The sequence below is a fragment of the Cynara cardunculus genome, assembly GCF_001531365.2.
Source record: "Cynara cardunculus var. scolymus isolate 2C chromosome LG 2, CcrdV1, whole genome shotgun sequence".
Taxonomy (NCBI): Eukaryota; Viridiplantae; Streptophyta; class Magnoliopsida; order Asterales; family Asteraceae; genus Cynara; species Cynara cardunculus.
Window position 1 is genome coordinate 15,719,762 of NC_037529.1, and position 15,020 is coordinate 15,734,781.

Genomic DNA, 15,020 nt, shown 5'->3' on the forward strand with positions numbered 1-15,020 from the left:
GGGCAGTTATCGCCCAAAACGTTGAAACTGTTTTAATGTCATTCATGGCTAAAAATGTCAGATTTGTTTACATTTTATGAGGAAATAAGGGTGACATATCAAGGAGCGGTGTACCATGGGATAAGGGTGGTATATCAAGGAGTAATGTATCATGGGATAAAAGTAATATATCAAGGAGAGGTGTACCATGGGATAATGGTGGCAACAGTGGCGGATGTAGAAAAATATTGTAGGGGGCATGATATAAGATAAAATAATAATTAACTTCAATTTCATAAAAAATGATAAAAAGTTATCTCTTACAACTGTGCCCTACGACTTTTTATCTTTTGGAATTGAGTAATTACATCATCATTTGAAACTGTGAGAAGTGCTTCTTTTTCTATAGTACATATCATTGTAGTTTCCTTGGCAAAAATAATACATTTTCTTCAAAAATGGATCAAAACCAGTTTCTCTAAATTGTTGCAATAGTTGTTTGGTTCATCTTATCAATGAAACCGCTTCCAAAATATCTTGATCCTTTTTTGAAGAGCCCATGACAACAAGTCTGTGACCTCTAAAATATGAAACATCAGATGCAAATAAATCATGAAATCAAATGTCTTCAAATATGCTAAAATACTAGTTGCTTGAGTGCGACTAAAACCATTATCCCGTCCTCTTCAACATACTGGAGCACTTCAACAACATTCGGAAACAAAGCAATCAAGCTCAAAATGTTTTTGTAATGAGAACCTCACCGTGTATCTCCGGCTCGTATGAGAGAAAGCACTTGGTATTTCCCTGTTCCAGTTTCAACTTCATACTTACCAATTGTTTCTTGCACTCTATCTTTGTAACTTTGTCGAAGCATGTCTTTACGCTTGCAAGAAGCATTCACCACATTGATCACCATTCCTAACATATTAAAAAATTTCTCAACTCCGTCATGTTTATTTGCAACCGCCACATCAACTAATTGAAGTTGGTGAGCAAAAACAACGGATATAATATGTCGAGCTATTTTCATTCAAGATCAAGGCCTTTAATCCATTGAATTCATCGCGCATATTGCTTGCTCCGTCATAACCTTGCCCTCTTACTTGTTTCAAACTCAATCCATGTTCAACAAATAAAGTATCAATGGCAGATTTAAGAATTGAAGAAGATGTCCCCGTCACATGAACAATACCAAAAAAATCTCCTTAACAATATCACGTGCATCAACATATCGTAAAACCACCGCCATTTGTTCCTTCTTAGAAACGTCACTAGACTCATCAACTAGCAATGAGAACACATCATCACCAACTTCATTACAAATGGATTTGAGTATTGATTTGCAAAACAAGCAGCAATATCTTTTTGAATACTTGGAGACACCATTTGATTATTCTTTGGAGCATTTTTTTAATATAACTTTACCTACATCCTTATTGCAATCACCAATTAAGGTTAATTTTTCTAAGAACATGCCTTTAGAAATAGACATTTCGGATTCATCGTGACCAAGAAAGGGCAATGCATTCTTCAACAAGAATCTACAGGCCTTAATTGAAGCATTTAATCGTATTCGGCGCTCATTTTTCTCCTTCTTAGTTTGCTTATGAAAGGCAACTAAAATAGATCGATCTTGGCTCATTAGATCCTCACTTTTCTTAAGTGCTCTATTGTGAAGACTATTAATGTCGCCGACATGACCAAGTCTTTCCGTTTTATTCCAACTATTAAAGTCATCTATTACAAAAGCATTACTCCCACATTGTCCTATGTAATAATCTCTAAACAAATAACAACAACAACAACAACAAAAAATGCTCTATCCATTTTTACACTATACTCCAACCAATTAGCGTATTGATCAAACCAAGCCGGACAAAAACGTCTTCCTTTACTCTCGACAATTTCTTTTGGAAATGCATGACCCCGTGGTTGACAAGATCCTCTAATCAAGTATTTTCTCCTTATTTCATCCCTTTGATTAGGATGATATTCCAAAATCTTTTTCCTATCAACTGGATCCCAAGGAAGATCATTCAAATCAATTTCGTAGGGCATTGAAGGAGCAGAACTCAATTCAAGTGTTGATGTTTTCTTTTTAAAAAATCTTTCCATTTTTTCTTGCAATAGCAATAACAAGATAAAAATCAATGGTTTATCATGTTAATTTCAAGTATAAATAATAAAATGGTATAAAATGGCATTTGAGCAGGATGGATTATTAGGTAGAATTGAGGTCATAAACTACCTTTTCCATTTGCCTAACCTAACATTTCCATTTGCCTACAAAATTGTAAAATCAACCTAACCTTTCCATTTGTCTACAAAATTGCAAAGTTAACCTAACATAAGCATAAAGCATTCACCAAATCACCAATTATGAATCAACCAACAAAATCAAAGTCATTAAAAAAATCAAAACTTTAGGTTTTTACCCAATTTGGAGTAGCAATAGATGAAGCCGCAGGTCGACAAGAAGCAAGTAGTGAAGCAGTGGGTAGTGGTTGTGTTGTGTGCAACACCAAACCGAAGCAGACTAGCAGTGGTTGTGTGCAGCACCAAACCGAAGCAGCAGCAGGAAGAAACGATGGTCTGAACTTGGAACTTGGAAGCGATCGATGTGTAGTAGCAGGAAACGATGGTCTTGGTCTGAGTCATGCGCCGTGTGGAAAGAAGGACAAATAACAAATGAATCATGGGCTAGGCTGGGAATGAGGGGCCTTCATGTTTAAGTTATTGGGGGCCCAATCAGATAAACATAAAACTATAAGTAAAAAAAGCTTTGTGGACTTAATTTTGTTGGGGGCCCAGGACCCCAATCCCAAAGACATGCACCTGCTCCTAGGTGGCAATTGTGAAATATGTATTATGATTATAACTCTTATTGTCACATCCATGAGATGTGACGATTCAGAGTTATCATTTCTTTGTGATGTGAAGACTTGGAGTTATCGCTTTTATTGATATGATAACAATGACGTTATGCAGAGGAGGAAAATGGTTTATATCTAGAGGCTTTAATTGCATGTATTTTGAATAAATAATGTTTTTGGGATATTGGATAATACACTTCAGCTGTTCAAAAGAGTAAAGGTTTGATAATGAACCCAAAGGAACTCTGGTTATCATTAAAACCCATTTTATTTTAAGTTCAATACAATTCTATTTTTTCAAACTTTAGCCAATAACCAAGAACTCTGGTTGGTCGCATTCCCTTGTAAGATTTAGAAGTTGAGATTAGGAGCTCTGATTCTTCTAAGCCATAAGAGCTCTGGGTATTTCGCACCGAATGATGTGAGAACCTTAGTAGTTTCATTCCATGTGTGGTAAGAAATAAATTTATAACTCTCAATTTTGTTTGTGATATTTGAGTTATATTTTATAAAAGTTGTTAGATATTCGTAAATTTATAAATATGATTTTATAATAAGTTTTTGTGATTTTCACCCTGTAACTGCAAAGAAAAAGAAGATTTCTCACTAGACCTCAAGGTCTAATCCTCATTTTGTGTTTGAAAAATGTGCAATGCAAGTCAGGCTATATCAAGGGATAAGGGGAAGGGGAAAATGTGAAATTTTCCTGTTATGCTTATTTGATTTATGAAGAGCAGCATGTTATCTGTTGAATTTTTTGGAATACTTGTTATCTATGCGAGTTGTGTACAAGAGTGTTATGAAGAATTATTGGTTGTCAATTCTTTAATATAGCCTTTTGTACTATTAGGACCAAATATGTATTAACTGTATTTCTGGATATATGAAATACATGGTTATATGCAAATGTGGAACTTGGGGCGTTACATTTTGACTGGCCCTTCAAACTAATGGAGTCCATTCAATTTGGCCAACCCTCTTAAAATGTTAATCTATATAAAAAATTAAATAAACACAAATACCATTAATAAATCAATATATCTCAATATCAAATATCATCAAAGTAATAGAAGAAGAACTAAAGTTGATTATATGGTATTGTGATATTTGAGTATTCATAATTATTCTATTGATATTGAATTTGGTAATCCACATTGATGAGTATACAATAAAGGAAAATGACGTGAGTATATGACTTCTATTTTTTAGCCTACACTCTAAACGAAATACATTTGCATTTCATTATAAGAAAATCAACGAATCACTTTCATCTTAATTTTGTTACATGATTGTTAAATAGACCAAATTCGTCACCGTGCAACGTACGGCGGGAAAGACTAGTGTAAAAACAATGTGGCATTTGGTTTTAATGAATATTTTAAATAAATACATTAAAATTTTGGAACTGCACGTTTCGCGGTGACAATAATTCTAAAGAAATATTGAAGATAAATGGTTGATAAAAGCAACACACTGAAATACGATTGATTGCTCTTCTTCTTCATCACTGTTATATTGTTGGCAAAACGATGATTGATTAGTCTTCTTCTTCATCACTATCACATTTTTTGCATAACAACCATAATTGCCACCGAACTTCCTTTAATTTGTTTGTGTTATAGCTTTTACTGGCTTCTTCACAACACACAACTATATCCTAACAAATTTGATGTTATGTTTTAGCTTCTAATGACTTCTTGACAACACACAACTGTATCCTAGAACACTTGATTGACACTATATGACCTCTTTCATCTTCTATAATCATGCATATATACATATACACACACACACATTCATATTAAAGGAAGAATGAATGTAAAGAAACATCAACTTACCAATAAAAATCTCTTTAATAAGGAAGATGAAAAGATGGTGGGTCTTTTCAATAGTATGTCTTCAATATTTAATATCTTTTCAGGTTCAGTGAGGACAGTCCTCCTAGGAGCGGTTTTTTTCTTTTAAACTAAACCTTAATAGAAGAAAACTATTGTGAAGTGCTTAGAAAAAAGAAAATATAGTTTCTAGTCTTCTAATGTTGTCATGCCACTCACTGGTTTCTCCTTTAATATATATATATATATATATATATATATATGAGAGATGAAATACAAACCACCCAATTTGTACAAACCGTGCAAACCACCTTCATCCGTCAATTTCATTGTTTAATCTTATGAATTTTTTTCATGAAATTGTTTAATCTTGTAAAATTGTTTTATATAATACTTTGTTTTGATGATGTTGTTTCATATAATACTTAATGAAATTTTAATGAAACTGTTTCATGTATTTCTCTAAAATTAAAATAATTAAGATGATAATATCCATGATTAACACCCTCCACAATAAAAATGTTTAATCAACCTCTCATAATTCTAATAGAACCACGATATCTCATTAAGGTGTTCAACCAACAATATATTGAGTTTACAGATCATGCCACATTCGTTATATTTTATTAATATTGCATTTGATATGAAGCTACTTTATTTGTAAACTCAAGATATTCATTAAAACCAAATGTCAATTAATATAGCTTTTTATCTTATTTTGCTTTTCTTTTTCATCGTTTTCGGATGTTCGATTGATGCTTTTAGTGTTTTTTAGCCTTTTTTTTAACTATATCTTGCAGTTGTTTCTATTAAAAATTGAAGTATATGTTTTATAATGTTCTATGTCTTTAATAATATGTCGTCTTAAAAAAATTAAAAATAAATACACCATTTAAATTAAAGCCAAAATGTTTAAAAAGGAACTTTTCATGAGAAAAGATAAATTGGGTAGATACTAATTGATTGTGATGTAAATTAAAAATCATTATCAAGTTTTTCTAATAAATATATAATTTTACATTTTTCACAAATAAATAAATTTATTAACTTTTTAATGGAAAAGAAAATCAATTGTCCCCTCAAACGTCTCACAAAATATTTCGAAAAAATATATGTTTATGTAAATTCTTGGAGAGAGAATGCTAATATTAACCAGGGAGATTTAATTAATAATTAATAATATATATAAAGAGAGAACATTTCAAATACAACTCATTATATTTAATCAATGCAACCCAATCAATTGAGATATTTATGGAAATGATAGAGAGTTCATTAATTATGATCAATACTTTATATTAGAAAACAATTTAAACTTTTATGAAATCACATATTGATAAAATTAATGGACGGTTGAGATTGAGTTGTATAATAACCCATCTCTCTTTTTATATATATAATTAAATTAGAATGAGTAATGAGAAATGAAGGGAGGCATAAATAGATTTTAGGTTTTGATGTCTCATATATTTTTACTTTTCATGTGTTACATCATTCTTTACATTGTACACTAATATTAAAACGCACATGATAGGTGTGACATTGCACAAAAGGATATTACAATGATTTATTTTCAGGCGATGGCAGGTAAATCATCAAAAATTACCAACCAAAAAGAAGAGATGCTCAAAAATGCTACTCTTTCTTACCTTTACCGATACAAGGACGCAAATTAAGGGCAAGTCACATTGCACAACGAGTCATGAGGTTCTTGAGTATATAGCACAAAACAACCTTGCAAAGAAAAAAAAATCAGCATAAAAAGGAAACAAGAATTTGTTTGGCAATTACTGAATGATTTGGTGTAAAATGATTAAGAGACTCTCATGATATAGTGCAAGATAAAATATAATTGTTTTTGTAATTGTTTACGATGAAATTAAGATACTGAATGGTTAAGGGATGCTTATGATACAAAATCATTTACAGAGTTTTAGAACTATTAAGAGGTCTTTTTTGTCAAACAAGATCTACCTTTTAACAATTTAGATGATACCTCTTAACGAAACTATTAAGAAATAAAGATACAAGATAATTAGAAAAAGTGAATGTGAATTGAAAAGGACATGGTAGGCAAACGAGAAGACATGGAAACAAGAAAAAGCCAATATTCTAAAACAAAAACAAAAACCCCTTTAAAAACGAAGAAAGAAAGCGAAATGAGAGAAACACTTGCTTTTGCTTTTCCTTTTCCTTTTTCTTTTTCTTTTTCTTCTCCACAGGAATCTTTCAAAATTCCTGTTTTTATTCCTTATAATAACTCTAACAAATGTAGCAGAATCAATAATCCAAGTACATGATTTACGAGTCTTTTAAATTGTTTATAAAAACAAATTATTGATTTATTTCGGTGTAATATTGGTAATAAACATTTTTAAGTGTTTGATAAACAATTTCTACCATTGCCAAATCGGTAATAAATTTTTTTGAATAAGTTAAACCATTCTGACTTATAATAAATTAATAAATATTTTTATAAAAAGTATGAATTATTTCAAATAAACAATCTCAAACACCCTTTTACGGTCTAAAAACTTAATTAAAAAATAAAATGGAATTCTGGAGTGCAAAGGGTAGAAATGTCTTTTGTGGTGAATTAAGTAAAAGAGTTTCCTCCAATTTCTGTCCGCCTTCCTTGCTTCCTTCTTTCTGTGTCCCGTTGGTAACTCACATTCTCTCACATTAAACGTTCTCTTCTTCTTCATTAATGCTAACATGAGCAGAGTGCGCAGTGCACACCACCACCGCCGGTTATGAATCCCACAACCGACCAACTACCACCACCACCACCACCGGCCTTGCCATTACAGCCACCAAGATCCTCTTTCAGCTGCGACCGCCATCCTGACGAGAACTTCACTGGCTTTTGCCCTTCATGCCTCTGCGAACGTCTTACCACTCTAGATCAATCTGCCATTAACGCCGCTTCCTCCTCCCGTCGTAATTCTACCTCCTCCTCCTCCACCGCTGCCGCCGCTCTTAAATCTATATTCCGAGTGCCTTCTTCCTCTAACACTACCTTCGAGGCCTACAGAAACAAGACGACAGCCACAGGTACAACCAAAACCTCATTTTTCCCGGAGCTCCGCCGTACAAAGTCATTCTCCGCCTCGAAAAACGAAGGCTTAGGATTCTCTGCGGGGGTTTTCGAGCCTCAACGGAAATCGTGTGACGTCCGTAACACGCTTTGGTCACTCTTCTCAATCGACGACGACAACAAGCCCAGGCTCTCCTCCGCTCAACAACAAGCCCTAGGAAACACCGGCACTGTCCTCGAGACCAACAAAGAAGACGAAGAAGAAGAAGAAGAAGAAGAAGAAGAAGAAGAAGAAGAAGAAGAAGAAGAAGAAGATCAAGTTAACGACGAAAATATCGAACAAGAGGTGAGGAATGTGAATGATTCTGAGAACAACATTGTGGAAGAAGTGGCTGAAATTGAAGAAGAAGAGGATGTAATTGTGGATGATTTGAAGACCATGAAGGATCATATAGATCTCGATTCACAGTCTAAAAAGCCAACGTTGTCGAATTTTTGGTCAGCGGCGTCGGTTTTAGGCAAGAAATGGCAAAAATGGAGGCGAAAGCAGAAGAAGAGCAACGAGGACTGCAACGGCGTCCTCTCATCGTCTACATTGCCTGTACCGAAGGCGATTTCGCGTCAGTATCGAGAAACCCAATCAGAAATCGCCGATTACGGATTCGGCCGGCGATCCTGCGATGTTGACCCCAGATTTTCACTGGATGCGGGTCGGATCTCATTTGATGACCCGAGGTACTCCTTCGACGAGCCTAGGGCTTCGTGGGACGGCTATATGATTGGCCGGACCTTCCCACGGCTTCCTCCCATGGTGGAAGACGTGCCCGTGGTGCAGGTGCCCCGTTCCGACATGCAGATCTCCGTCGAAGAACCGGCTAATGCAGACGATATTGTCCCCGGCGGATCTATCCAGACCCGGGAATATTACTCGGATTCTTCTTCCAAGAGAAGGAAAAGCCTTGACAGGTCTAACTCCATCCGGAAAATGGCCGCCGCTGTAGTGGCGGAGATGGATGAAACAAAGGCGACGGCAGTCCCAGTTTCAAACGCTAAAGTTTCTCCTGCAACCATTGATTACAACTACAATCCTGGAGGGTTACGATTTCCAAGCATCGGTGGGGAGCGAGAATTAGCAAGGGATTCAAATTCAAAGTCTTTAAGGGATGATTGTTCAGAGACATTTGAATTAGGGTTCAGGGATAATGGGGTAGAGAAGAAGAAAGGTCGGAGATGGAGGTGGAAGTTATGGGGGTTCATCCACCGGCGTGGCAGCAAAGACGAGGAGGACGATGGGTTTAGCAGAATTAACGGGGTGGTGGAGAGATCTTACTCAGAAAGAGAAGGAGCAGGTAACAGGAAAGTGTTTAGAAGCAATAGTAGTGTGAGTTGGAGGAATTCTTCCAAGAAAATGAATCCAGAAACCAATGGATTTGGGAATGGAAAGAACAGGAGAGCAGGAGGAGATGAGTTTGTCCTGGAACGGAATCGGAGTGCAAGATATTCGCCAAACCACACAGACAGCGGGCTTTTACGATTCTACTTGACACCATTGAGAGGTAGTCGAAGAAGTGGAAGTGGAAGTGGAAGTGGAATCGGAATCGGAACAGGGAAAAGTAGGCCAATCAGTAACTCGCAATCGAACGGTAAGACTCTGCCTAGAGAAGGTTGATTCCACTCATCTATGTTTATTATACATGCTTATGTTTATGATGTAGAGTCAAATTGGTTCCATAATAACATTCAAGTTCCATTTGCCTAATCTAGGAATGTAGATGATATCCAAATATGTGACATTGTTGTTGTCTGTAATGATGAGAGAATGCAACTGATATCAGAAACTGATGAGTTGAGTTTGAACTTTGAATTTGGCAGGAGGAGGATGGAAGCTTAAGCCTTAAGGGGATGGAAAGAGTGAGTGATGAAGGTAATAAGGAAGGAATTCTACTACTGTGGAGGAGGGTACAATTAGTTGAGATAAACAAATGTGAATTGTCAAAGGTAAAGTTTTGATCAAAGGGGAGGGGGGATACAGTTTGTAGAAAGATGGGTTGTTGGCTACAAAATTTAGTCTTTCTTTCTTTCCAAATGTCTGTTGTGTAAGTTTTGTATTTGGCAATTAGGCATCATTTTCCTCTTCTATTTTCAAATCCCAGTTTTGTATTATCAAACCCAAATTATCTCCTACAACGTATTATCTGTCCAATGTTTTTTGGTGGTTAATAAATTGTCTTTTTTGCCTACTTTATTACTCAATTAATAAATATTATATAATAATAAAAATAATAACAACAATTTATGGTGGTGGTGGTGGTGGTGGTGGCGGCGGCGGCCGCCATAGAGGTGATGGTGGTGTTAGTGGCAGAGGTAGCGGTCGTGACCGTGGTGTAAGTGGCAATGGCAATGATAATGATAATGATGACGATGGTGGTGATTGTGGCGGCGGTGGTGGTGGAGGAGGCTAGAGTGATAGTAATAATCTCCATGGTAGGATAAGATAAATAAAAGATATAAGAGCATAATAAACATTAGGGGGTTGTTTGGGATTCTTTATAAAAATAACTTATTGACTTATTTAAGTGTGGCACCGGTAATAAGCATTTTCGAGTGTTTAGATAATAGGAAGTATCTTATCATATTATTAACACATCAAATGTGTTTTTTGATAAATGGTTGAAGTTAAAAAGTAATTTTGTGTTAAAAAACCATGATTTTGTTTTTTCATAGTGTTATGGTTAGAGTTGGCATAAGAGTATCTCTAATCCAAGTACTTATAACAATATTTTTAATTTAACATTAAAAATATAAAACTAAAAATATTTTTATTTTCAATTTGACATTAAAACCTATACAGGTTTTCAAACTTGGCCTTATCTTTTTATATCAATATTATAATGAGCTTTTATAGTTACATATAAAAGAGAGTTTTATTTTAATAACCATGTAATTTCTTACAAACTTTACAAATTAGTCTCAACCATCAGGTAATTAACTGTGTAGATTAAATCGATACCTAAATTTACTTTTAACAGTATTTTATAACGGCCTCTAAATTTCAAAATAAACAAAAACAATTGTTAAGATTAGGTTTGTAGGGTTTGTAAGAATCACATTGTTTGTATTCGGAACTCTCCTATATATATATATATATATATATATATATATCGAGTTTAAGGTTAGTAATTTTTTGTATTAAGTTTGTAAATTATACTTAAATAATTTAATATTTTTTATAAAAAATGAAATTTAGTAAATACAAAAAATATGAACAGTTTTATTACAATTCTGGTTGATAAAACTTAAAAATACTTAGAAAAACATTTGTAAAATTATATAACATTTAACAAAATGTAATGTAATGTAATTAGCAAAAAAAAACATAATATTGGCAATAATTTTATGTCAAGATAATAAGGAAAATTAATATAAATAACCGTTTTCAAGCTTTAGATTTATCTCTTAATTTTTTTTTCCAAATTTCAAAAATATTACTAGGTCCATAAGTGGCACCTCTTTAATTTCTTAAGGGGTCAAAATGTAAAAAAAAAAGTTTTGGAACCAATATAAATTAAATAGAAAATACTAATATAATATAAAAGAATTGTCCTTTCTATATACTTTCCCCGGTTCCATTGCTACCGTGGGCTTTACACAATCGATCGGATTATATAGATATCCCTTCACACAACATAGGCCATCGAAAGGATCTCGTAGACCCACCAAAGCACGAAAGCCAGGATCTTTCAGAAAATGGATTCTTATTCGAAGAGTACTATGAGCCTATTAGGGATGGTAATGGGGCGGGATGGGGGCGGGGACCCCAATCCCCGTCCCCGTCCCCGATCCTCAATCTTTGTCCCCGTCCCCATCCCCATCCCTACCGGAGATTTTGATAACATCTACATTCCCGTCCCCAACGGGGAACGGGGGTCCCCAATGAGGAAATGAGGATTTTTTTTCATGTTTGTGTAAAAAAAATTTAAATCAAATGTTTGAGACGCTACACATATTTAAATTTCACATTTTTCCAATAAACCTAAAATCAAAAGGAATTTAATTTAATACAAAAAATATACGTCATTATATAATAATTAACAATGGAAAATAAAACAAAAAAATTAACGTCACATGTACCAAAACATATTGAGTAATATCCAAAATATATTGAAATAGAAATTAACATTTACTGATTTAATAGAAATAAATAATATAATTAATTTATATATATATATATATATATATATATATATATACGGGGCGGGGTGGGTGATACCCGTCCCCGTCCCCATCCCCGGTTTGAGCCAAACGGGGATACCCGTCCCCGAGACCCGGTTTAACGGGGAATCCCCGTCCTCGACCGGGGTGGGTGGACCGGGTTTCCCGACGGGTCGGGGCCAATTCCCATGCCTACTAGTTATGACCGCATGAATAAGCTAACACTAACCCGTCAATTTAGGATCCAATTCGAGATTTTCTTTGAGAGGTATCGGGAAGTAATTGGAATGGAATAATATTGATTCAGACAGAAGAAAAGGTTCTCGATTGATTCAAACACTATACTTATGGGATAGAGGAAGAAGAAAAAACCGAATATTTCAGGACAAGTGATAGCAGAAGTTTGAGATCAAATGTACAAATTCAGTCCTTACACTTTCAGATCTGGTTGAGAAACTTAAAATATTAAAAGAAAAAGAAATAAAAGGAAGGAGGGTAATTAGAGTGACCCAAATCCCATGACAAAATGATTAGATTGAGATATCTCATCTTAAAATCAAAAAGATTCAAACACAATAATTCTGTGGCAACTAAATAAAGTCAAAAAGTCGCCCAACATGCTTCTGCTCCTCCACCTCTTTTAAACCATAACTTTTACATGATTCCACTATTTTTATAATCTAAGAAAGTTTATTTAAATGTTTATCCGATAGGCGTTTATGTTAGGAGTCAATATTATAATTTATTTTTACTGGGTAAGATTGTAGTACATCAAAAGAGTATATTATGCAATAATTTACCCTGTAAGCATTTATCCGGGTAAGAGTCGTCATCCTCATTTACCGAATAAAACTCTCCATTTTTATCATTGTTCTTACCGGGTAAGATTTTTGACTCTTGTCATGATCATCCGGTAAGAAAAATTACCCGGTAAGCACTTACCAGGTAAGCATATGTTTAGTAAACGGCCCCTAACACATCCATCTACCAATTTTGTGAAAGTTGTCCCATGCATTTTTAACACTCGTTTTTTTAGTTTTTTGGTTGATGTTTTTCTTGTATTTTTTTAATATTGTAAAACATCTTTTAAAATTTAACGGGTACACTTTTTATATCCTCAAAAAAAAAATTTACAAAAATAGGTTGAACAGATACACAAGACCCTTGTTTAAGATTTGATGGGTTCACTCATGAACAAAATCATTCAAATTTAAGTATAATCTATAAATTTATTGTAATACATTTATATAAGACATACATTTGTTTGGTATAATTGAATGTCTTATGAGACCAAACAATTATACATCCTATTAATAAAATCACATACATTTGTTTAGTAAAATAGCCCAAAAATAGTTAATTGTTTGGTCCTATAAAAAAATATAATCCTTTGGTCTCTAATAAAAATATAATAATTAAAATACACTTACGTGAAGAGTACTCAACGACTTGCACTTGAACGATGTTATTGATAGAAATTAAACTTATAAAAACATGAAACTATGATGACCAAAATATTAAAAAAAAACTAATTGTATTAAAAATATTTTAATTATTTTATCATATAATAATAATAAAATAATATAATTTTTTTTTATCTATTAACTTTTTTATCAATAGATATATAGTTTTACTAAATAAAAAAATCAAGAAAAGAAACTAAAAAATATATTTAATAAACCAAAAAACAAAAATAAATAGAAAACAGAAGTACTCTTAAATAAATGAAGGAATTTTAACATATTTAGTCTCAAAAATGAAAACAACGATAAATTATAAATGATAAAGACGAAAATCATAATTTCAAAATTAGAGGAACGAAAGTCACAAACTTTTTGGAATCATAAAAATGGAAATTGGTAGTTTACTTTTTATTTAAATAAATAAATAAATAAATAAATATACATATATGTATAAGTTATTATGCAACCCTTTAATTATATAGTTGAATTATTTAATTTGATGCATATGTGATTTTATAAAAGTTTAGATTGTTTTTTAATATAAAGTAATAATAATAATCAATGAAACTCTAGTCATCTTCCATAAATATTTATAATCATAATAAATAAATTTTAATTATTCTTATAAATATCTCAATTAATTAAATTGCATTAATTATACAAATATGATAGGTTACATTTGAATCAAAGTTGACGATCGAAATTCTGAAGATCTCTGTATTGATGTTGACAAGATTGTCCGTGACATTTTGGTATATCAAGTTTATGTTAACAAAGATCAGATACACCATGTACATATATCATTTACGTCAAGTATCATTCGAGTCACCGGCAACAGTGCTTCTTCCTTGCTAGAAGTTTAGTTGTAAGTTGCTTATTACTTGTCACTATGCTTTTGAAACATTAGCTCACATTGCAGATACAAATTTTGTTCTTGATATTTTCTCTTTACCTTCCACAAAATGAAAGTACACAGTTTTTTTTCTCCCAAATACTCAATTTGTGAATACATTTTGAACCGAAGGTAGTTTCTCACTTTATGGGATGATAACTCGTGGGATGTATTTATATGGTGCCTCCAATTATCTATGCTCATTTAGCAGTTATTCAGATGTCTCAATTCCTCAAGTATGAGAATCCCAAAAACTGAGAGAACCGGAAGACTGACTATTCTAGAACATTGATTTTGCAGATTTCAATAGTTGAAAAACAATGAGAATATTTATACATGTAATTTTAGCTTGAAATCATAACAAAAAAGTTAAAATTGAAATTCCTTTAGAAATCTAAAAATGAAGATGGTTATAGTCAATTTTGGGGACCAATCTTAATGATTGGAAATTGTAACACGCCAAATCACAAATTGGTACAAAAACATATATTCGTGCAAATTCTTAACTGTGATCATAGATGTTTTGGCTTGTCAGTGGTTTATTTTTTTTTAATTTGGTGCAAAAACATACATTCAGTCAAGAATTTCAAGTTTTGTATGAGTTCTGAGTATGTGGATTTAGAAATCCAATACGTGTGCAATTATTTTTCCATTCGATCTTGTTAATACATTATATTAACCTTCAACTTTATATATTAGTTGACTTGTAAAATAATTAGACAAACT

At 33.1% G+C, this 15,020-nt stretch overlaps 1 protein-coding gene across 1 annotated transcript; it reads left to right on the forward strand.

The window, feature by feature from the left end:
• The first annotated feature begins 7,336 nt into the window (after positions 1 to 7,336).
• LOC112507642 (UPF0503 protein At3g09070, chloroplastic-like) lies at positions 7,337 to 9,967 on the forward strand. Its single transcript, XM_025112295.1, has 2 exons — positions 7,337 to 9,370; positions 9,600 to 9,967. Exons 1-2 carry the CDS (start codon positions 7,444 to 7,446, stop codon positions 9,623 to 9,625), a joined length of 1,953 nt encoding a protein of 650 aa, XP_024968063.1. The 5' UTR covers positions 7,337 to 7,443; the 3' UTR covers positions 9,626 to 9,967.
• The last annotated feature ends 5,053 nt before the right edge of the window (positions 9,968 to 15,020 follow it).